The sequence below is a fragment of the Dromiciops gliroides genome, chromosome 3 (genome assembly GCF_019393635.1).
Source record: "Dromiciops gliroides isolate mDroGli1 chromosome 3, mDroGli1.pri, whole genome shotgun sequence".
Lineage (NCBI taxonomy): Eukaryota > Metazoa > Chordata > Mammalia > Microbiotheria > Microbiotheriidae > Dromiciops > Dromiciops gliroides.
The window spans coordinates 237,083,182-237,109,232 of NC_057863.1; the positions used below are offsets into that span (position 1 = coordinate 237,083,182).

The 26,051-nt window shown below is 36.8% G+C and overlaps 1 protein-coding gene across 1 annotated transcript; it reads left to right on the forward strand.

The window, feature by feature from the left end:
• The first annotated feature begins 20,967 nt into the window (after nt 1-20,967).
• Nucleotides 20,968-24,380, forward strand: LOC122751449 (nuclear hormone receptor family member nhr-19-like). The gene is made up of 2 exons (XM_043998508.1): nt 20,968-21,204; nt 23,543-24,380. The coding sequence occupies exons 1-2, from the start codon at nt 21,092-21,094 to the stop codon at nt 24,057-24,059; spliced, it is 630 nt and encodes a 209-aa protein (XP_043854443.1). The 5' UTR covers nt 20,968-21,091; the 3' UTR covers nt 24,060-24,380.
• The last annotated feature ends 1,671 nt before the right edge of the window (nt 24,381-26,051 follow it).

A 26,051-nucleotide genomic window follows, 5' to 3' on the forward strand; every position in this document is an offset into this window, starting at 1 on the left:
AGAAAATTTCAAAGCCTCAATACCATCTAGTCCAAACTCCTAATTTTATAGATAAGGAAACTGTAGCCTGGGGAGTTATAACTTGTCATGGACACACAGTAACAATGTCAAAACTTACCATTTGAAATGGAAAATGCCCTTTAAAGTCAAGTAAACTACAATTTGAGGTTTTCAGATTTTGAGCCAATTCCTGAGAATCAGATCACATTCCATTTAATACAATTCCCTGATAGAAAATCTTGTAGGTGTTATTGAGATGATACACTGAGTCCTTTGTCTTAACATCTTGCAGCACTCTAATATTTTCACTCAGTGGATGAAGCCTACTGAGTTTGTCTCTATCTGTGAGAGACTTTATAAAGCTTCCATAAACTATGTTGAATTATTTTTTACTTATGAGGAAATGAAAAAAAATAAAGATTTTTCTGTTCCAAAATGTGTCATCCATTTCCATGGTCAAACAATACTTCAGAAACAATTGAAATAAATGAACAGGTGGTCCAAATACTTGCTATTGTCTCTAACCCCTGAAACAAAAAGTCTTATGTATGTTACTTCGAGAAGAAAAAAAAGTGTATATTGAATTGTGCCCATTCTTCTAAAGCTTCAAATTTACTTTAGCAAATATTACCTATAACATATTTATAGTAAACATAAAATAGTAATATCTCAGATTGATATAATAGCTAATTGTTGACACATATAGTGGTTTAAAGTTCGCGAAATCCCATTCTTTTACTAGGGGACATTTGTTTCTCAATAATTACATCCAATATTTACCATGAAACAAATATTTGAGAAATATTAGGAATAGTGAAAAATTATATGCAGAAAATATTTCTCACATTTGAATTAATAAATCAAATAGCAGGTAATGACTATGTGCTATGTGTCTTTTGTCGTATCTGGTATTGTGGTGAATCCTAATTCATTTAGCTTAATCCAATCCAATCCATTCCAATACAATACAATCCAACAAGTATTTGTTAAGATCCTGCTATGCGCCATTGTCCTAGGTGTTTGGGATACAAAGACCAAACCAAAAATGTACTTGTCCTCAAAAAACTTACATTCTAACGCAAAGCACATTCATTGTTCTGAAGGTGCTTATTATTTAATTGAAGAAACAAGAGTGGTTATGTAATTAAAAGGCAGTCCAAGATAATATATTGACCAATGTTGACTGAGTATTACATAGTAGGAGTTCTGAAGCTAGGAGTTTGAAGACAAAGATAAAAGAGCATGACAATCATCAGAAGTGGGTTTTAAGTCATGTGTTGAAAAATTCATAAAATTTAGATAGGTGTAGGGGAAATCTTTTCAGGCAAGGGAAAAATATTTCAGAAACAATATTCATGAAAAAATGGTTGAAATGTTCATGAAACACATCTGGCTTGGTTAGAGTGGAAGACTATTAGGGTCAGCACATATTTAGTTCATTCAAGGATATGGAATTTCATTTGGTGTGGGTTTTTCTTCACTGATGTGTCAAGATGATGGAATGTGATAGATTAGATTTGGCAGATACTCAGGAGCCCACCTGAGTGGATTACTGGCTGATTTGACTGGATTAGTAGTTGACTAGATTCTAAGCACATCTGTCTGGTACTTGAGAGGACTTAAGAAAGCATGGTTCTCAGAATCTAAAAAAAACTTTGAACTTCCGGCCCAATCAACCAACCAGCTTGAAGAACCTCCCCAGTCTGGGAGGGGACAGGAAGGAGGAAAGGGGAGCCTGCATGATGAGTGTGGTCTTTTTGGTTCCTGACTTGGTGGTGATGGCAGGAAAAAACAGAGAGGAGATGAGGAAAGATAGGATTGCGAGGTTGTAAGAATTCTGTTCTCAATCTTTCTCTTTCTATATTTCAATAAACCCTTAAAAATCTAAACTCGTTTTATCAGTGATTTTAGTCAGTTTCCCCCAAAAGGGGGGAACAGATTAGAACCCACATTTAGAATTTTAAATTACACAGATGCAAATCTTGCTCCAAACATACAGGTCTATGTATGTGTGTGTGTGTGTATATATACGCATGTATATGTATGTGTGTGTGTGTGTGTGTATATATACGTATGTATACATATATATACACATATATATGTATGTGTATACACATACACACACACACATATATATATATATATATACACATATATATTAATAGATCTTTATGAGTTCTGTGGCTGAAGAAAAAATTCATTGCTCAGTGGCCATGTCCCTATAAATTTAACATGGTAAATTGTTGAATTTATATGCTTTCCAAGGTCATAAGAACTACTTGACTATGTGTACTGATACATAACCTTTGATGGTTTAGACTCATCTCCACATCATACTTGGGCATCAGGGTAAGACTTTGTGAAAGTCTAGGGCAGGAACAGAAAATATTATATTATTATAATCTTGTCACATATTAATTAGAATTTGGACCAAACTATACGTTCATAATGAGCTTGCCTCAAAAGCAACTTTAATTTTAGAAAACTTATTGCTGCCATAAACAATATTCTTTGACATCTATGCTTCAGCATGTGCTATGCCCCAACCCTGAAATGTTCTCCTTCTTTAGAACCTCTTAGAATTCCTAGTCCTTTTCAAGGGTCAGCTTAAATTCTATTTCCTCCTGAAGGCTCTCCCTTATGACACAACTAATAGCACTTTCCCCCTTATATTTATATGTATTTGTATTGTATATATTTTGTGTTTACTTCTCACTTAACATGTGTGGATGCTATTTCCTCAAATGTTCCATTAGTACCTCAGGGCCTGTGGACTTTGTCACCTTTCCTTCTACTAATGCCTCTCATCACCATGAACCTCTGGACTTCCAGAAATCCTACCCACAAACCTGAGGGAGTTAAACCACTCAATTTTGTAATTTGCCCTGGGCAGATCTACCCTAACTACTCTTTGGAGGATAAATCAAATTTCATTTCAACCACAAACCAAAATTCATACCAACCAGATATCAGAACCTGGTCAGGATGGATAACTTTTTATCTCTTCCTAACATTGCCTGTATTCCAGCCAACTTATGTCAATATTCCCGTATCTCTTGGATAATGTGACATCTACTGCCTTATTTTGCCATTCAGAACCCCTGTAGCCTTGAATTATGGGTTCCCTAGATCAAAACTCCCTTTCATGCCCCTCTCCCACCATGCCTCTCTCCTAAAAACTCATCCATCTTATCCCTATCCCAATCTGATTCTACCCTCCAATTAATTATGTCTTGTGGAACTCTTGATCTATTTTAACAACCTACTCTTCATAATATATTCAGAATCTTTCCATGTCCCTGCAACAGATAATTGGCTGTCTCTCAAAGATATTATATCCTTGCCCATTCTTCACCAAATTGATGCACCTTATGCCATGCTTCCAGGTTCATGGTAGGCATATTTCTTGCTACTCACTGTCACTTCCAGGTTCTCAAACAACCACTTTTACTTGGTGACTTCTCTTCCTTAGAAGTTCAAGGTTCAGTTTCAAATGCCATTTCATTCAACAGATATTTCCTGATTCTCTTCATTGTTAGTAACCTAGTCTCCATACCTTCATTACTGTTTATTTATTTTGTTTATATCCTATATTTACTATTTGTGAATAGATTTTTCTCCTGTTATAAGTTTCTTAAAAGTATGTACAATCTTCCTTTGTATTTATATCTCCAGCACCTTATAAAGCATATGGCAAATCCTAGTCCCTCAAAAAATGCTTAGTGATGGATTGATTGATTGATTGATTGACTGACTGACTGACAAAAGACAGGGACCAACTCCCTAATTTATTTTTATCCCTATCATTTGCACTGAGCAAATGTCAGGTCTAGCAAACTTACTGCTTATCCTCAATTACTTATTGATTTAAAAACAAACAAAAAAGAAAAACAAATAATAAAATATAAAACAAATAAAACTTTGATGGGGGAGAAAAATGACAGCATGGTAAAACAAAATGTAAAGGATCCCCTCCTTGAAGAAATATCTGGCAATTGGATTTAATTGAAACAGAATATGAGAACACCCATCCCAGCATGCACTTTTCCTCCCCTCTCAAGCAAAGATCCATGCTCAAAATATTTCCTATCTACACTCTATACACTCGGAACAACAGTGCTTGCCTTCCTCAAATGTACCCATTTTGTTCTGAATCTCATCCAAATTGCTCTTTGACTTGGAAGTCCTCTTATATACTTTGATGTATCCCTTTTCCTCTTCTACACATTTATTAACATCCTTACTCTCTTCACTAAAAATCATCCTTTTCGTTCTCTTGCTTCCTGGTGGGTGTTTTTTTCTACATCCACATTCTCTTTCTCTGTGTCCCTAATCTCTACCCCATTTAAAGAGTAAATTCTTCAAGAGCACAGAGTACATCTTCTTTTTCCAGCAATTCCCCCCAGCACTAGACACAATGCTTTGTGCACTACAGGCATTCAGTAAATGTTGACTGACTGCATGTCAGGACCTGGTAGTACACAGAACAATCCTCACAGTGAAAAATGATTGACTTTGTAACTAAGGGAACACAGCCCAGAATCACAAGCCTGTCTATCAAAAGGGCAGTTCTATTGACAGAGACTCCATAAATGCAGCAGAAATAAAAGACTGGGAAGACTTTGTCTTCTGCAAGCCTGCCCATAGCATAGAGAGACTTTATAAAAAGCATTTTCTGTCCCTAGGGCCTATTTCCATTTGATTCTAATGTGAATTATCATATCATGGTGAATTGGTGTGTTAGGTAAGAGATGGGAAACTATAGCTTAAAGTGCAGCGAGATAGCTCAGACTTTGAAACATTTCAATGTGATAACTTTATCCAACTCATTTTTGCTATCAGTGCAGTCCTGAGGATATGTTTAGGGCTTGGGATGACAACAGTAGGTGCTAAATGATCACCATGATATCATAAATTATGGACATACAAAATTATTTTGTTTTTAATGAGGAAAGAATAGTGGACTTGTAGTCAAAAGGCTCCAACTCTGAAAGAATCATATCACTTAACCTCAGGAATTTTCAGGCTCTCATATTTCTTAAAATGTAGTTGATAGTTGTTGTATAATCAACTTACAGGGTTATTGTGGGAGTCTGTAAACTTTTAAGTACAATTTAAATGTGAATTATTAGGCTAGTCGGGTGCTATGCTTCCAAATAGATTATATTAAGGTCTGGTGCAAAGTACTATGCCTTTGCAGAGGAGAATAAATGAAAACATCTCAGTCCTCTACCCAGTATATCTATCCAGTTTCATATTATACCTCATTTTCTATCCTGCCATCCATTAGGAGACCACACCTGACTACACATATACATCCCATGTCCCTTCATCTTTTGTTCTTGCTCTGAGAACAAGTTAATCAGTGTTACCATTCCTACTAGAAAGGGCATAACATGTTACTGCTTTATAACTCCACTCACAATTCCTGAGACCACCTAAATCACAACTACTTTCCCTGAACGCCACTCTTTCTAAGAGTGAATTGTATCTACCATTAGAATGAAAGCTCTTTCATAGCAGGGATTCTTATTCTTGTATTTGTATCCCCAGAGCCTAACACAACTCCTATGGTTTTTTCTCCCCCTTTTATACTGGACCTGTGATTTCATTGGCTTAAGAAAGTCCCAGTGAGGAAAATCCCTCAATTCATGAAGATCAGCATCTTCATTACATCCTACTCTGCAAGATGTAATCTTAGAGATTTGCCTAGGGATGCTGAGTGATAGCCAAGGCTTACACAGCCAGTATGTGTCAGAGGTAGGACTTAAACCCAGGTCAGCTTGACTCCGAGGTCAGCTCTCTATCCACTGTAACATGTTCTATCTCTGCCTGGCACATAGCAGACACTTAATAAAGGTTTGCAAATTGATTGATTAACTATAGGTCATTTGTAAACCAAGACTTAATTTGTGTCTTCCTGAGTATACAAAATGAACAAAGCCCTATGGAATTTTCCTTCTACCTCAAAGGGACATGAGCCAAACTAAACATATTAAGGAATTTTCTTTCTCCTCTGTTGAACTATGCTTAAAGAATTATACTTTAAAAGGGATCTTCAATGAGACTTGCAGAATAAGTGAAATTTTTTTTTTTTACTTTGTAGGCATAAGCAAAAGAGCAAGGGAGAAAAATCTTTGTCCCCAATGTGTCTGAAATTCTATGATAACCTTAAAATTATCATGTTCATTCAAATTGTTATTGGGCAAAAAGTATAGAATACATTGTTTAGTGAACAATATAAGAAGCTGGAGTCAATTTTATAGCATGTTTTTTTTAACAGCAATCTAGTTATAAAATGTGCTAATGGAACAACATCTAAAAAACATGCATGCTATTTACAAATGTTAAGCATTTGGTTTTTATCAAGGGTAATGGTCTGTCAAGGGTAATGGTCAATTTCACAGGAAAGGTGAGTGTGGAACAAAGGTAACAGTTATGACTGATGGCAAAGAAGGTGTTTGTTGTTGTTGTTATTGCTGGGTTTTTTGTTATCTTTTGCCCACTCCCCATGAATCAGCTAATCTTAGTCAAAGGTTTTTGTCTTTTTTTCTTTCTCCCTTTCAAAGTTGATTTTCCTAGGGGCAGCCAGGTGGTGCAGTGGATAAAGTACTGGCCTTCTTGGATTCAGGAGGACCTGAGTTCAAATCTGGCCTCAGACACTTGACACTAGCTATGTGACCCAAGGCAAGTCACTTAACCAAATTGCACCCCCCCCCCCGCAAAAAAAAGTTGATTTTCCTGATATTACTTAAAGTTGTATCCCTTTGGTGTAAGATGGGTTCAATGTTCTAGCTTTCAGATAAATGACTGATGAGGCAGGGAGATACAGCTGAAAGCATATTGACTAGAATCAGTAGAACTAGGGATTTCAAAGCCCACCTCTAATTATAATTACCTATGTAAGTTTGGTTAGGTCACTTAACCATCCCGGGTCTTAGTTTTCATGTCTACAAAATGGAGAATTTAAGCTAGATAGCCCTAGGGGTCCTTTCTAGCTCTTTAACTTTGATTCTAAGATTTTTTTTGGTAGAATGTTTGCATTGCCATAATACTATTAACAATGAAGTAGAATCCAGTATAAGAATTGTTTATACTGGGGTAGCTAGGTGATGCAGTGGATAAAGCACTGGTCCTGGAGTCAGGAGGACCTGAGTTCAAATCCAGCCTCAAACACTTAACACTTACTAGCTGTAACCCTAGGCAAGTCACTTAACCCCAGTAGCCTCACAAAAATAAATAAATAAATAAACAAACAAACAAACAAACGAATGAATAAATAAATAAATAAATAATTGTTTATGCCTTGGTTCTCATTTAGGGATTTATTGTTACTAAAGTATCAAAAATTAAATATTATAAGGTGGTACTAGGTCCATGGTATAAATCCCATAAAGAATATGACATTTTAGTGCCATGGAATTATGGCTCTAGAGTGGATAAAGACCTCAGAGACCATCTAGAGCCAACTACCTCATTTTACAATTGAAGAAACTAAAGCCCAAGGAGATTATGAGACAGATTCCTAAAGAAGGAAACATATTTACAGAGGAAGACAAGTCTTGAATTCAGTAAAATTTTCCCCAGGTTAATGGGGAAATGACTTAAGAACAGTCTTCATGGACTTTGAATCTGTATTAGTTTTAGTACAAAATGTTTATGAAACTACTAGATGGATAGACAGATAAATAGATGGTAGATATGTATATATGTGTATGTATATATATGTATATGTATATATACTGGTATCAGTAATATGTGGCCTTCTCTCCATAATGAATATTGATCAATAATGTTTGGATAATAGTCAAAGTTAAATGGTCCCTCCCAAATTTCATAACAATGGCCTACTCAGGCATATTCTGCCAGAGGAGATTTATTTTTTGACACCATAACTTGTAGATTCTTGCAGAAAATCATGGCAATGGAAAATCTGAGGTAGTTTTAACCTAGTCATTTATAATTTGTGCCATAATAATTTTGCTTTTGAAATGCAGCCTAAGATTTTATACTGTATCATGCTCAACTGTTTTGATGTATGATGCTTTTCATATTCTAAACTTCTGATCTTGATCCAAAGTGACTAGTGGACTTCTAGCATATAGTAAATGGTCAATAAATATTTGTTGGGTTGAATTGAATAAAATAATCTGAAGAATAATATAATCATGTTTAAATCTTAAGCTACATGTACTTTTATTACTACTCTTTTTAATAATTTATAGGATAGGGTGCTGGACTCAAAGTCAGGAAGTCTTGTTTTTTAAGTCCTATCTGTGAGAAGTTATGTGACCCTGGGCAAATCATAGTCTCTGAGGCAATTTTCTAAGTCTATATGCTGCAAAGCTGTTGTTAATCTGTGTTAATAGAGGGGAGTTTATTTACCTATAATTCCTTGTACCAGTGAAGTCACAGGACAAACCCCACAAAACTATGGAAATAAATTGGACTATGTTATCACATCCCCATTATGAATAATCAAGAAGCTATTGAAATTATATTTCCATATCTTTTTTTTCTCTTAAAACCTCAAAGTCCTTTTCTGAGTATTATCTTATTTATCCTATAAAGCACCTTGCAATTACAGAAACCAATAAATGATTTGATTGGTAAATGAATTTCAGTAATTATATGAAAGGAGAAATTATAGGGTCAATAGATTGCTGGCATTTGTCTTAATTACATTTCCTATCCCAGAAGCATCCTACTCAAAGGATACCCAAAGGACACCTTGAGAATCAATTAATTTGTGCCCCAACTTCATAATAAAATACAACAAACAAATGAGAGTATATTCTACTTCTTGAAAACTTTTATGTATCTAATGTGATAACAGAGGTGATGATATAGGTAATATTAAATTTTTAAATACCCAATGTCATTTGGATGATGGGACCCTACACTGTGATAGATCTTTGCTTTCAAAACTGTGAGCACAGCCTCCTCCTCCCAATAATACAGACCATAGTACTTCCAAATTTCTCATCCTGTGCAATTTTAGGAGTCATTCATTAAATCCTATATAGAAAAAAAATCTATCCTATATGTTGAACACCTTATTCTGCTTCCCTTAATCTATTGAACATAGTGTTTTGTTTTGTTTTAGTTTTTTGTCTTTTTGTGAGGCAATTGGGGTTAAGTGACTTGCCTAGGGTCACACAGCTAGTAATTGTTAAGTGTCTGAAGCCAAATCTGAACTCAGGTCCTCCTGACTTCAGGGCTGGTGCTCTTTCACTGCACCACCTACCTGCCCCTGAGCATAGTGTTTTAATACATTAATTATCCAGCTATTATTCCTCTTTCTGGTTAGATGATGAATCAACTCTTTTCACGATCATTAATTTCTTTAAAATACCTTTTTAAAGTTACTTTCCAAGAAGCACAAAGATTGAAAATAGGTTACAAACTACTTTCCTTTCAATTATTATTTAATTTGTTTGAAATTTTCATTTTGAAATCACATTTTTCTGTGGAGGAGTCATAAGACACTGCCAAAAAATGATTGGTGGTGAGAAAATGAGTTTTGTTTTGTTTTTTAGCATCAACCAGCTTATAATAAGAGAAAGGACTGTGCAGTTTCTCCATGTAACCATGTGACCTCATCTTTTCTTAACTCTAGGCTCAGTACTCTATCCACTGGGTCATCAAGATAGAGAGGAACTCTTTCTGGAGCACAGTCCTCTTAGCTTATAGTTCATATTCAATAACTATCAAAGATATATTGAAATATAATATGCATGGAAATGGTTTGCATTATGACACATATATAACCTATGTCAAATAGCTTGCCATCTCAAAGTGGGGAGGGGGGAGGAAGAAAGGAGAAAATTTGGAACTCAAAGTTTTATAACATCCATGTTATTGGGGAAAATGAAATACTAAATAGCATTTTTTAAAAGATATAATGTAGAAGCAGGGGCAAGATGGCAGAGAGAATCCAGTTAGTTGCCTGTGCACTCCTTTGGTTCCCTTAAAAAGCATATTAAATCAAGCCTCTGCACAGATAATGAAACTACAAAACCTGCAAAAAGACAGAAAGACACAGTCTTCCAACCAGAGATCATTTAAAAGACTTCAGGAAAGGTCAATCTCATTCAGGCAAAAGGGAGGCACAGTGCACCACAGTGCAGTGCAGTGTGGAGGGGGTCAGGGCAAGTCAGAAGGAAGCTGTAGTCCACAGCAAAGCAACTGAGGCCCCTGGATCCTGGTTCAACAAGCTGGTGGCGCAGCAGGACAGTGGTGAAACCCACCAGCATCAGCTGAGAGGGCAGGCTGCCAGCTAGAAAGCCACCCACAGGACAGGCACATCCAGGCCATCCCAGTGCCCTGGGAGCAAGCCCAGGGTGCTGAGAAATCCACAAGCCATAGAGGCTTCAGTGTAGACAGCCAGTGACACATCCCCTATACCCCAGAACAAGAAGCTTGAAACAGAGACCCTGGTGCCCCCATAGCAGACCTCAACTTAAAAAAAAAAATTAAGCTGCAGTATGAGTAAGAAACAAAAAAAGAGCTCTTACCATTGAGAGTTTCTGTGTCAACAGGGAAGAGGCAAACACAAACTCAGATGAGGACAATAATCGCAAATTGCCTAGATGTGAAGCCCCAAGAGGGAAGATGAATTGGTCTCAAGAGCAAAAAGCCTTCTTGGAAGAGCTAAAAAAGGATTTTAAAAATCAACTGAGAGAGGTAGAAGAAAAAAATGGGGAGAGAAATGAAAGCAACACAAGAAGATTCTGAAAGAAGAATCAGCAACTTGGAAAAGGAAGCACAAATAATCAGCAGCTTGGAAAAGGAAGCACAAAGATTGACTGAAGAAAACAATTTCTTAAAAATTTCATTTGGCCAAATGGAAAAGGAGGTGCATAATCTGAATGAAGAAAACAATGCCTTAGGAATTCAAGTTGGACAGTTGGAAGCTAAGAACTCCATGAGACACCAGGAATAAGTCAAACAAAATCAAAAGAATGAAAAAATAGAAGAAAATGTGAAATACCTCATTGGAAAGACAACTGACCTGGAAAAAACATCCAGGAGAGACAATTTGAGAATTATTGGACTGCCTGAAAGCCATGATCAGAAAAAGAATCTAGACACCATATTCCAGGAAATTATTAAGGAGAACTGCCCTGACATCATAGAATCAGAGGATAAAATCATCATTGAAAGAATCCACCAATCACCTCCTGAAAGAGACCCCAAAAGGAAAACTCCAAGGAATATTGTAGCCAAATTCCAGAATTATCAGGTGAAGGAGAAAATACTCCAAGCAGCAAGAAAGAAGCAATTTAAATATCATAGAGCCACAGTGAGGATTGCTTAGGACCGGGCAGCTTCAACATTAAAGGACAACAAGGTTTGGAATATGATATTCCAGAAGGCAAAGGAGCTTGGATTGTAGCCAAGAATCTATTACCCAGCAAAAGTGAGCATTCTCTTTCAGGGGAAAGATGCCATTCAATGCCATTGGGGACTTTCAAGGTTTCCTGATGAAAAGACCAGAAGTGAACAGAAAATTTAATCTTAACATACAAGACTCAAGAGAAGTTTAAAAAGGTAAACGTGGGGTAGGGACAGAAGTAACTCAATAAGGTTAAACTGTTTACATGTATACATGGGAAAATAATACTTATAATTCTTGAGAACTGTATATGTATTTGGACAGACAGAAGGATTATACACAGAGGGTATAAATATAAATTGTCTTTGATGTGACGATATAAAGAAAATTAAGGGTTTAAAAAGGAAGTTTATGGGGAGAAGAGGAAAGGGGAGGTGGAATGGGGTGAATTACATCATATGAAGAGGTACACAAAACCTATTGCAATAGTGGGAAAGAAGGAAGGGGTGAACGGTGTTTCAATCTTACTCTCACTAGATTTTATTCAAAGAGGGAATAACATATGCATTTATTTGGATAAAGAAGCTTAGCTTATTCTTTAGGAAAGTAGAAGGGTAAGGGGAAAGGGAACAACTGATAGAAGGGAGGGCAAAAGGAAGGGAGAAAAAGGTAAAGAAAAGGGAGGGGTGATAAAAAGGAGGGCAGATTGGGGAGGCAGGGGTAAGAAGCAAAACGTTGGTGAGGAGGAATAGGGTGAAAGAAGGGAGGAAACGTACAAAGGGGGTAAATAGAATGGAAGGGAATAGACAGTTAGTAATAATAACTGTGTATGTGAATGAGGTAAACTCTGCCATCAAACTGAAGTGAATAGTAGAGTGGATGAAAAGCCAGAATCCTACAATATCCTGTTTACAGGAAACACATTTGAAGCAGAGAGTTACACACAGAGTAAAGGTAAAAGGCTGGGGCAGAATATATTATGCTTCAGCTGAAGTCAAAAAAGCAGAGGTAGCAATCCTTAACTCAGAAAAAGCAAAAGCAAAAATACATCTAATTAAAAGAGATAAGGAGGGAGCAGCTAGGTGGTGCAGTAGATAAAGCACCAGCCCTGGATTCAGGAGGACCTGAGTTCAAATCCAGCCTCAGACACTTGACACTTACTAGCTGTGTGACCCTGGGCAAGTCACTTAACCCTCATTGCCCCGCAAAAAAAGGAAAAAGAAAAGAACATGAAAGAGATAAGGAAGGAAACAACATCTTGCTAAAAGGTACTATAGATAATGAAGTAATTTCAATACTAAACATGTATGTGCCAAGTGGTATAGAATCCAAATTCTTAGAGAAGTTAAATGAGCTACAAGAGAAATAGACAGCAAAATTATACTAGTCAGGGGGATCTGAATTTTCCCTTCTCTGAATTAGATAAATCTAGCCACAAAATAAATAAGAAAGAAGTTCAAAAGGTGAATAGAATATTAGAAAAGTTAGATATGATAGACATCTGGTGAAAACTGAACAGGGATAGAAAGAAATATACCTTTTTCTCAGCAGTACATCTCACATATTCAAAAACTGACTATGTATTAGGGCACAAAAACCTCATAGTCAATTATAGAAAGGCAGAAATAGTAAATGCATCCTTCTCAGATCATGATGCAATAAAAATTACAAGTAATAAAGAGCCATGGAAAGGTAGACTGAAAATTCATTTTAAACTAAATAATTTCTTTCTAAAGCATGAGTGGGTCAAACAACAAATCATAGAAACAATCAATAACTTCACCCAAGAGAATGACAATGATGAGACAATATGCCAAAATCTATGAGATGCAACCAAAGAAGTGCTTAGGGGAAATTTTATATCTCTAAATGCTTACATGAATAAAGAAGAGAAAGAGGAGATCAATGAATTGGGCATACAACATTAAAAGCTAGAAAAAGAACAAATTAAAAATCCCCAAATAAATACTAAATTAGAAATCCTGAAAATTAAAGGAGAAATTAATAAAATTGAAAGCAAGAAAACTATGGAATTAATCAATAAAACTTATGAAAAAAATAAAATAGATAAAAGATTGGTTAATTTGATTTTTAAAAAGAAAGAAGAAAGCCAAATTACCAGAATCAAAAATGAAAGGGGTGATTTGACCACCAATGAAGTGGAAATTAAAGCAATAATTAGGAACTATTTTGACCAACTGTATGCCAATAAATTTGATAATCTAAATGAAATGGATAAATATTTACAAAAATGCAAACTGCCCAGGTTAACTGAAGTGGAAATAAAATCATTAAATAAGCCCATATTTAAAAAAGAAATTGAACAAGCCATTAATGAACTCCCTAAGAAAAAATCTCCAGGACCAGATCGGTTTACAAGTGAATTCAACCAAACTTTTAAAGAACAATTAATAACAATATTATACAAATTATTTGGAAAAATAGGTGAAGAAGGAGTTCTACCAAATTCCTTTTATGACACAAATGTGGTGTTGATACCAAAACCAGGCAGAGCAAAAACAGAGAAAGAAAATTATAGACCAATTTCCCTAATGAATATTGATGCAAAAATCTTAAATAAGATATTAGCAAGAAGATTACAGAAAGTGATCACCAGGATAATACACTAGGACCAGGTGGGATTTATACCAGGAATGCAGGGCTGGTTCAACATTAAGAAAGCTATTAATATAATCAACCACATCAATACAAAAATCATATGATTATCTCAATAGATGCAGAGAAAGCTTTTGACAAAATACAGCACCCATTCCTAATAAAAACACTAGAGAACTTAGGAATAGGTGGAGCTTTCCTTAAAATAATAAGCAGAGGCAGCTGGTGGTGCAGTGGATAGAGCACCGGCCCTGGATTCAAGGAACTGAGTTCAGATCCGGCCTCAAACACTTAAACACTGACTAGCTATGTGACCCTGGGCAAGTCACTTAACCCCAATTGCCTGGCAAAATAATAATAATAATAATAATAATAATAATAATAATAATAATAATAATAATCAATATCTACCTAAAACCATCAGAAGCATTATATATAATGGAGAAAACTTAGAAGCCTTCCCAGTAAGATCAGGGGTGAAACAGGGATGTCCATTATCACATCTATTATTTAATATTGTACTAGAAATGTTAGCGTTAGCAATCAGAGAAGAAAAAGGAATTAAAGGAATTAGAATAGGCAAGGAGAAAACAAAACTATCACTCTTTGCAGATGATATGATGCTATACTTAGAGTATCCTAGAGAATTAACTCAAAAATTACTTGAAACAACAACTTTAGCAAAGTAGCAGGATATAAAATAAATCCACATAAATTATCAGCATTTCTATACATGACCAACAAAGTCCAGCAGCAAGAGTTAGAAAGAGAAATTTTATTTAAAATAATAGTAGACAATATAAAATACTTGGGAGTCTACTTGCCAAGACAAACCTAGGAACTCTATGAACATAATTGCAAAACACTTTTCACACACATCAAGTCAGATCTAAACAATTGGAAAAATATCAATTGCTTATGGATAGGCTCAGCTAATATAATATAAATGACAATTCTGCCAAAATTAATTTACCTATTCAGTGCCATACCAATCAGACTACCTAAAATTATTTTATAGAGCTAGAAAAAAATAACAAAATTCATCTGGAAAAACAAAACCTCAAGAATATACAGGGAAATAATGAAAAAAAATGCACAGGAAGGTGGGTTAGCTGTACCAAAACTGAAGCTCTACTATAAAGCAGCAGTCATCAAAACTATTTGGTACTGGCAGCTAAGTGGCACAGTGGATAGAGCACCGGCCCTGGAGTCAGGAGTACCTGAGTTCAAAATCGGCCTCAGACACTTAACACTTACTAGCTGTGTGACCCTGGGCAAGTCACTTAACCCCGATTGCCTCACTTAAAAAAAAAAAAAAAACTATTTGGTACTGGCTAAGAAATAGAGTGGTAGATCAGGAATAGGCTAGGCACAGGAGACACAGTAGTAAATGACTTTAGTAATATACTGTTTGATAAACCCAAAGACTTCAGCTTCTGGGGTAGGAATTTAGTATTTGACAAAAACTGTTGGAAAAACTAGAAGAAAGTATGGCAGAAACTAGACATAGACCAACATCTTATACCTTATATAAATAAATTATATAAATAAGGTCGAAATGGGTACATGATTTAGACATAAGAGATGATACCATAGGTAAGTTAGGAGAGAAAGGAATAGTTTACCTCTCAGATCTTTGGAAAGGAGAACAGATTATGACCAAACAAGATAGAGAATATTATGAAATGCAAAATGTATGATATTGATTACATTAAATTAAAAAGTTTTTGTACAAACAGAAGCACTGCATCCAAAATTAGAAGGGAGGCAGAAATCTGGGAAACAATTTTTATGGGCAGTACTTCTGATAAAGGCCTCATTTCTAAAATATATCAGGAACTAAATCAAATTTATGAGAATCCAAGTCATTCCCCAATTGAGAAATCATCAAAGGATATGAACAGGCAGTTTTCTGATGAAGAAATCAAAGCTATCTATTGCCATATGAAAAAATGCTCTAAATAACTATTGATTAGAGAGATGCAAATTAAAACAACTGTGAGGTACCACCTAACACCTATCAGATTGACTAATATTAAAATAAAAGGAAAAGAATAAATGTTGGAGAAACTGTGGAAAAATTGGAACACTAATGCATTGTTGGTGGAGCTGTGAACTGATCCAACCATTCTGGGGAGCAATTTGGAATTATGCCCAAAGGGCTATAAAGCTGTGCATACATTTTGACCCAGCAATACCATTATTGGGTCTTTTTCCCCAAAGAGATCATAAAAAAGGTAAAAGGACCCACATGTACAAAAATACTTATAGCTACTCTTTTTGTGGTGGCAAGGAATTGGAACTTGAGGGGCTGTACATCAATTGGGGAATGGCTGAACAAGTTGTGGTATATGAATGTAATGGAATTCTATTGTGCTCTAAGAAATGATGAGCAGGCCGATTTCAGAGGAACCTGGGAGAACTTGCATGAACTGATGATGAGTGAAATGAGCAGAACCAGGAGAAAATTGTACAGAGTATCATCAACATTATGTGTTGATCAACTGTGATAGACTTGATTCTTTTCAGCAATACAATGGTACAAGATAGTTGCAAAGGACTCATGATGGAAAAGGCTATCCAAATCCAGGGGAAAAAAAAGAATTGTAGAATATCAATGCAAATTGATCCATACTATTTCTTTTGTTTTTGGTGCTGTTGTTTTTCTTTTTTGAGGTTTTTCCTTTTTCCTCTGATTCTTCTCTTATAACATGACTAATGAAGAAATATGTTTAATGTTATTGTACATATATAACCTATATCAGATTACTTGCTGTCTTTGGGAGGTGGTAAGGGAGAGGAGGGAGGGAGAAAAATTTGAAACTAGAAGTCTTATGAAAACATATGTTGAAAACTATCTCTACATGTATCTGGAAAATAATACAATACTTTTATAATTTTAAAAAGATGTATAATGTATAAAAAGAAATTGAACATATTTGTCCCAAAATTTTAATGAAATTATGTTTAATAGAAAGAGAGCAGTAGCAGAGTTGAGGTCTATTCTTTGTTACCAGATTGATCAGGTCCGTAAGTATACCGTGAGTAGGTATAGAGGGCCGGGTCTTCTAGTGAAGACCTTGGATCCATGGTGGCATAGGCTGCCAGAGTGATCAGGTCTGTGAAAAGGTGTCTTAGGAGGGCTTAGATCAGGGTTGGCCCAGGCTAACCAGTGTGCACATAGGGTGATCAAGCCCGTCCACCAGAGGGTAGGAGGACTCGTATCTGGTCCTTTTTGCCTAGTTCGAGCCAGGTCAGTCTTCCACCTCTGGTGTACACCATGGAAACTAGGCTGAGTAGAACACCTATTCCTAAAGATTCTCCATTGGAAAAATTTTTGGAAATGTGGGACAGAGAAATGATTACAGCCAAAGAAATTGATAGGGAAACTGCTATTAAATATTGTTTTAATTGGAGCAAACATTTTAAGAATTTTTGGCCAAAATATGGAACTTTCAATCTCTATATTTTAGATAAGATAGAAAAAGGTTTAGAAAAACAGGAAAAGTGGGATCAGCTAAAATATCTAATTCATTGGAAATTGTTCTCCACTATGATTTCTGACGAGAGCAAGCAAAAAGAGAGTGAGCCCACTGCACTCTATCCTGTAGTCAGTGCACCATCAGCTCCTCCTTCTTATTTTGACCCTGTAGAAGGAGTGAAGGATAGGATGAGTGAGGAGAAAAAGCATGTTCCAATATCCCAACATGCCTCAGTTTCTGCTTTTCCCTTGATAGAAAAGCCTCAGTTAAATGCTCAGGGAAATTTGCTATATATTAGAGAACATCACCCTTTCAGACCTTCTGATTTAGCTATGTGGAGGCAAACTACTCCTCGTTTTGATGATGACCCCATAGCAGTTACAGATCAGTTTAAATCTATTTTTCGTGGGCATAATCCTACCTGGACAGATGTACAAGACATGATGGATGTCCTATTGTCAGAGGGAGAAAAAAGAGGAATTATAGAGATAACCAATCGTGTGGTGGTAGGTCCAGGAGGAGGGGGAACATGGCCCATGCAAGATCCCGGATGGGATCCTAATATTCCAGCAGATATGAACCAACTAAAAGAGGCTAGGAATAACCTAATTAGAGGAATGGAACTTTTCTCAGAAAGACCAGAGAACTATAGTAAGTTCCAAGAGACAGTTCAAGAAAAAGATGAGACTCCTATGAGGTTTTATGATAGACTGTGTAAGAGTGCTAGAAGATTTGCTAGACTTGACCCTATAAACCCTAGGGATGCTAGAATGATAAATGCTGCTTTTGTGAATCAGTATCTTCCAAATATTACTGAGTATTTTCTGAAATACTGTCCTGGATGGCATGAAAAGAATATCGGGGAACTGAAAGCAATTGCTCAATATGTGTTTGAGGGAAAAGACAAGAGAGATGATGGACAAGACAGTAGAGAAAAATCTAGCCAAAAATCTAAAGCTGTTCTTGCCACCATCCAGCAAGTACCTATAGGGAAACAGAACAGAAGATTCTGTTGTTTCTATTGTGGAAAGATGGGACATATGCAGAAAGATTGCCTTAAAAGGAACAGGAATTATCAAGAAAGGTATAAATTTGAAAATAATCAGGGAATGAGTACAAAATTAAGACCAAGGGGTAAATCAGGCAAATACAGGAAACTGGACTCCTGTACAAAATGCTTCAGCATGACGGTTTGCGGGGGAGGTAGAGGATGTAGATAATGCAGATTCCACTAAGATCATGGCCCCTGCTTTGACCATTCATGCCTCTCCCTTACCGCATGTTGATTTGTATGTTGAAGGTGTAAAATGTTCTTGTTTAATTGATACTGGTGCCTCCATCTCGGTGTTAAAATTTGTTCCCAAAGATAAAGGAACTATTATCAAAAAGATGCCTGTGGTGGGAGTAGAGGGGCACAGCCAACTAGCTCCTCTTCTGTCTCCCCTTGAAGTTACTATTGGTTCTATTTCAGTAATGCATTCATTTTTGTGGATTCCCCAATCTCCTATTAATCTTTTGGGTAGAGATTTATTGTGTAAATTGAAAGTTGTTATTAATTGTATGCCAGATCATACATTGACTGTTGATATGCCTGATGAAAATGTGTTAACCCCAGTGTTTATTGATGTATTAAGTGAATGTTATGGTGAGGAATTGTCTGCTTTAATGGTATCCCAATCTAATGATTTTTCTATTCCAGACACCTTGCCTGAAAAGGTGTGGGCAAAATCCTCCACTGATGTAGGACTGCTGAAATCAGCAGTTCCTATCTCTATTGCTACAAAAGGAGGGAAACCACCATCTGTACCACAATATCCACTTTCAAAGGAGGCAATTATTGGTATTACTCCCATAATTGACTCCCTTATTGAACAAGGAATTATTATTCCATGTAGGTCAGAAGCAAATACTCCAATTCTTCCAGTGAAGAAGCCAAAGCCTGGTCCTGATGGTAAGCCTATTTATCGCTTTGTTCAGGATCTTAGAGCAATTAATGCTTATGTTGTTGCTCTTCACCCTGTTGTGCCTAACCCAGCCACTATTGTGACTGTTATTCCCTGTAATGCCACTTGTTTTTCAGTATTTGATTTATGTGCTGCCTTCCATTCAATTCCTATAAGTCCTGAATCCCAATATCTGTTTGCATTTACCTGGATAAACCAACAGTACACATGGACTAGATTACCACAAGGTTTTATAAACTCTCCAACCATATTCTCTCAGATTTTGCAGAAAGACTTATCAACCATCACTTTTAAAGGTTCTACTTTGATCCAGTATGTGGATGATTTACTTCTAGCTTCTCCTAATCAAGAAATTTGCTACTATGACAGTTGCCATTTGGTTCAGGAACTGTTTCAGCGTGGACATAAGATCTCCAAGTCAAAGGTACAGTGGTGTAAGGAGAAAGTAGAATATTTGGGGTTCATTTTATCACCAGGAAAAAGAACCATTTCTCCAAAGAGAATGCAGGCCCTGCAAAACTTATCAGTCCCCAAGACCAAGAAGCAGGTACATGCTATATTGGGGGCTGCTGGTTATTGCCGTTCGTGGATTCCTTCTTTCGGAGAGATTGTGAAACCCCTCACTGCTCTTACTAAAGCTTCTGTTCCTGAGCCTTTGCAGTTGGAGGAACAACATCTAGTGGCTTTGAGGGAGCTTGCAAAAGCAATTATGACTGCCCCTGCTCTTGGATTGCCGGACTATTCAAAACCTTTTACTCTCTATGTGTATGAAAGGAAGGGGGTAGCTTCCGGGGTACTGACCCAAACTTTTGCCTTTTCCCAATGTCCAGTGGCTTACTTCTCTGCACAATTAGACCCAGTTGCAGCAGGTGCTCCACCCTGTTTGAGGGCTGTAGCAGCTGCAGCTTTACTGGTGGAAAAATCGGCAGAGTTCGTTTTGGGAAATCCATTGGTTGTTCAGTGCTCACATGAAGTGGAAGCTTTGCTCTTGCGTCATCGAACGCAGGCTTTCTCAGACCAGAGACTTGCCAGGTATGAAGTGACTTTATTAGGGAATGAAAATATCACTATTAAAAGATGTCACAACTTGAATCCTTCCACCCTGCTACCTGATCTTCCTTTATCAGGGGAACCCTTACATGACTGTGAAACTGTGGTTGACATGGTAGAAAAACCTCACCAAGACCTCACAGATGTTCCTCTTGAAAATCCTGAGTTAGTCTTATATACTGACGGCTCTTCATTCACGCAGAACGGACAGAGATTCACTGGAGCTGCTGTGGTTACTGACTATGATGTTTTGTGGTCAGCTTCACTCTCACCAACTTTGAGTGCCCAAGCAGCTGAACTTATTGCCCTGACAAAAGCCTGTCACTTGGCAAGGGGAAAGAGTGCTAATATCTATTCTGATTCCCACTATGCTATTGGAATATGTCTTGCAACAGGTATGTTATGGAAGCACAGAGGCTTCTTAACTTCTTCAGGAAAAGAGATTGCCCACTCTGAATTGATCAGAGATTTGCTGGAAGCTATTCAGCTACCTAAGACTCTAGCTATAATTCATTGTTCTGCTCATAAAAAAGGAACTGATCCAGTGACTCAAGGAAATGCCAGAGCTGACGCTGCTGCAAAGACAGCAGCTATCGAGGGTCCTGTTTATGTGATGCCACTTCAAGCTTCTGGGACTGGTGATGATGATGATGATGCTGGGAGTAAAACTCAGTGGCCGGACCTTATTTATGATGACAAGGAAGTGGACACCTGGAAACAACAGTATAATGCTAAACAGATATCTGGAATTTGGGTAAGTGAGGAAGGCAAGCCTTTTCTTCCAAAGAAATGTTATCACCAGGCCTGTCTAGCAGTTCATGCTGGAGGTCACTATGGTGCACAGGCAATCACAGACACAATTAGGCGAGCATGGGTGGCTCCTGGGATTACCTCAGTGGCTTCTCGTATTACATTAGGATGTGTTGAATGTTTGGCTTTTAATCAGCATGCCTTTAAAAAGGTTGCATATGGTGGTTGCCCTCTAACATACAAATTGACTTTATACAATTACCAAAGGTTGGGCATTTGAAATACTGTTTGGTACTTATTGATAAATTGACAAGATGGGTGGAAGCTTTTCCTGCTTCCAAAGCTGATGCAGTTTTTGTGGCTAAAATAATTAAAGGTCTTTGGACTTCTATACTTCTAACTGGATTGATTCTGTTGGTATTTTTGGGTTTGCTGATGTTTTGGTATAGATTTTTATTGAAAGTTTTTCAAAGGGTAGAATTTCAGTTGCTCCTTTTTCAATATGTATTGTGTAACTTCCCCTTTCTGGTTGCTGGATTGACACCTACTTCTTTTCCTGTTCTTAATTGTACTGTGTCATTGCCAGAAGTTTATGAGTGTGATTTATCTTTTTGTTCATTTGTATTTCCATGTGTTACTGGTACTCTCAAATATTGTAGACATTCCCCTGATGATATCAGATATTACTCTTGTAATCCCCCCACTGTACCAAACATACATCTTTTGGATTCTCATATTTGCTTACTCTATTATGGTGTGATGTGCTGCCCTTCTCTGAAGGGTGGGGGAGATTTAGGTACAGAGTTTCCTCTTTTTACAGTTAGGACAAATCTTTCTGAAAAAGGCATCCCAGTGGTTTCAGGTAAAAGGAATGTGAGCTCTGTTTTGGAGTGCCTTCTAATTTCGGAGGTTGATTTTCAGTGTTCTCCATCATTGTGCCCTGATGATAGTTTGTTTGGTTGCCAGGCTCCTATCGAATGTTGGTTTAATAAGCAGATGTTCTATTGCAATGATATCCAACATTCTTCTTTGAATAGGTGGATGCTTTCTGTTAAAAAGTTTCTTGGATGTTCTGGCACTTTTATTGGCTTTGATTGTTCATATATAGTGGTTGCCTATTCTACTTCTGTTTTGAAAGGTGTTGAGCTAGTTTTGACAATTTATGACCTGGTCCCTCATGAGGGAGAATCTCTTGGAGGTGTCTTTCCATTTAAGTCACCTGAGGAAACACCTAGTATAGCAATTCCTTCTTTCTATATTTCACTGACATCACGTGTTCCTTTGCTACTTTTTGTGGATCCGTCCCAAGGAGGGATAAATATGATAGAGTTTACTGAGGAGTTTATTGAGATTACTACCAAGATTAATTTCACTAATGCCACTACTGAATCTGATAAGTCAATTGTTACTACTGAGTTTGATAAATCAATTATTAAGAAGACTTGTACCACCAAACCTCCAATTGTTCATAAAGGAACACTATCTACTTTGTGGATTCTATTACTGTTGTTGTTCACTTATTTTTTTGACACTTTTATGTTGTGTGGGAATTTTTCGGCTTTATAGATACTGGAAAAGGATTTCCCCAAATCCTAGACATAGTGAGGTAGTTTTTAATATTGTTATGTTCAGACCACTAGAAACCTAGGTGCATGGTGGCACAGAAATAAGAGATCTAATCTGTGGGGAAGTTCTAATCCAGTAGCAGCATATGGAGACAGCCCTGGTTACAAATTTTTATGGGCACTTATTCCCAACATTGGAATTACAGCGGTAATAGATTCTGTAAAGAACTTATCTTCTGAGCTGGAGAAACTTGCTCAGAATACAGCAGCTGTTATACAACATACTTCTTATGCCCTTTATCAGTTACAGGCTGGACTTGATTCTGTTTCTCATATGGTGATGGAAAATAAATTGGCATTAGATATTTTGACTGCTGCTCAAGGTGGAGCTTGTGCTATCATAAATCAATCCTGTTGTTCTTATGTAAATTATTCAGGAGATATTATCAATGATGTTGAAGAATTACAAAAAATATTGAATAGTACCTTGGAAATAGCTCAGCATACTCATGTCCACAAGAGTACTATTTCCTAGTGGGATCCTTCTTCCTGGTTTTCTTGGATAGCTTCATGGTTTAATAACAAAGGTTTATGGCAAGTTATTTTGAAATGGATTTTGATTATTTTGGGAATTCTTATTTTTTAAAAAATATTTGTGCATTGCTGTGCTTCTCAATTTTCTAAATTTTTAAAGAAGTTTTGAGTATATATTTTCACTCTCATCTCTCGATTAAGTGCAAATCCTTGCTTTTATATATGATATTTGGACTCTTTTAGTATTGCCACTTCAGCGACAATAAAGGAATCATCCCCTGAGAAGACAGAATCCTTTGAAACAGGCTTTGCTTCTACTGCCTTCAGTGATCCAGAATCTGCACCTGATGGACCTTCTACTTCCTCAGATGTTGTTGTGTGTGCTGTGAAGAACGAATGCAGAGTGTGCAAGCAAGAAACCCGTCGAAGAGTATCTGGAATAGTGTGCTGTCATAATTGTTATGTCTTTTATAGAGAAGTTATAATAACAGCTCAAGTAAGGGGAAGTATAACCAGTTATCCTTGCCACACTTATGGTAGATGTGAGGATTTGAATTTATTACGTGGGTGCAGATCTTGTAGATATAAAAAATGTGTTCAGGTTGGCTTACGATTGAAACCTAGCACTCTTTTGTTTCATCAATATAAAATTAGGGGTGATTATGGTCCACCATGCAGAAAGTGTTCTAATCCTTCATTCTATGGCACTATTGATTCTCCTTGTTGTCCTCACTGCCATTTCTCTAGTGCTGAGTTTTAGAATTTATATATGCTTGTAACTTTAGATTAACTTAAATCAATGTTCCCTTATTAATATAAGTTGTACCCATTCACACTATTATGTTTGTAAATTTTGCGCCTCAGTAGGGGAGTGCCCCCTCTGGAATTTTGCGTCGCCCATAGAGGACTACCCTCTATGCATTGAATTGTATCCATCTTTTAGATTGTTAGTGATCCAAAGGACAAATTTTAGTATTTGTCTTTGGATCAAAGGAGGGATAATGTGAGTGAGATTTTCCCCGTCCCTTAGTTATAAGAGATTTACTATAGTTTTAAGTGATTTAATTAAAATAATAATCAATATATTAACAAAAAATAATTGTGATTCATATAGATTGCATAAGGTTAGATGGTCAAGTCCTTTTTCCATATTTCTCAATTTTCCTATGACATAGTGTAGTTGATCTTGTGATATCCACCTTAGGAAATGTCACAGGGTCTGTAGGTGGTCAGTAATACTGTTCACGCCACTTTACACTGGCCTACCAATGATCCACCCTATTGATATCATAACGCTGATCCCCTGTTATTACTCAAGACTATGTTCTAATTTTAGAAAATGTCTCCAAGGGTATATAAACCCATGCAGTTTGTACTTCTGGGTCTTTCAGGCCCAAAGCCTGGATGACCGGTTTAGTTGAGGGACTGGCCCTCTCTCAATAAACCTATTTGCTTCAGCCTGGAAACTTTGTTATTTTCATTCTTCCGTCGGACTTAAAATTTTTTCCGCGACATATGTTAACCAGTGTTTCTCCAATAACAATCAAATGATAAAGGTACCAAAGGAAGGATTTCTCTCCACTATAAACTACAACTCTTTAAAAATGTTTTTCTTACAAAAGCAAGCAAGCAATCAATAAACATTTATTGAGTACCTACTATATGCCAGGCACCTTATTCCCAGGCACAGTGGTAATGAGATGGTTCACAGATTTGCTGGAGGAAAGCAACTTCTATAAACTTGGACTCAGAAACTTGACCTCTTGCTTTTCTGGGATTACACATAAATCCCTGTCTAGATCCCATGACTTGAGGTTTGTATCTGAGATGATTTACCTCTGAATATTATGTGATGAAGACTCTTGTGGTACAACTAACCTTCTTTGGAAAGCTATAAAAGAAGCAGTTTGATTTTCTTTGGGGCTCTTCTCACAAGGACATAATTTTTCTCTCTTCCAACAGGGTTCAGGGCTGAGGATTTCTCCTGCTTCTTTTACTAGTATTGGTTGTAATTACATGGCAGCAAACACATAATTCTCCACATGACAATGAGTTCCTCTCTATCTTGATGACACAGTAGACAGAGCACTAGCCTAGAGTTAAGAAAGCATGAGTTGGGTCAGCTAGGTGGCACAGTGGATAGAGCACTGACCCTGGAGTCAGGAGTACCTGAGTTCAAATCCGGCCTCAGACACTTAACACTTACTAGCTGTGTGACCCTGGGCAAGTCACTTAACCCCAATTGCCTCACTAAAAAAAAAAAAAAAAGAAAGAAAGAAAGAAAGCATGAGTTCCCATCTGGCCTCAAACACTTATTAGGTATGTAACTCTGGTTAAGTCACTTAACCTCTGTTTGCCCAAGTTTCCTCAACTGTAATATGAGGAAAATAATGGCACCTACTTCCTAGGGTAGTTGTGAGTTTCCAAAGAGATTGTAATTGTAAAGAGTTTTGGACAGTCCCTAGCACATAGTAGGTGTTATATGAATGCTAGCTATTATTATTATATTCTTATTTTCCCTGCTACACTGTTTCCTCCCTGGAGCACAGGCTAATGTATAGAAGTCCTAGGAATGCTCTTTTCCAGTTTGGGCAGTAACCTAATGGATTGAGAGTTCCAGAGGTCCAGGGTTGAATACTAAATGGGAATAGATTTACATAACGGCATAATGTTTATTAGAAGACAGAAGCATTATTGACAAGCATATTCCATGGGGAAACAACAAAGAAATATCTAAACTGTGTTTTGGTCA

Bases quoted from the DNA above. Each gene is read 5' to 3' on its own strand.
- LOC122751449 (XM_043998508.1), top strand. From the start codon at position 21,092: ATGATGATGATGATGCTGGGAGTAAAACTCAGTGGCCGGACCTTATTT. The intron at 21,205-23,542 runs GTAAGTGAGGAA...GGACTCTTTTAG, and splicing joins AACAGATATCTGGAATTTGG to TATTGCCACTTCAGCGACAA.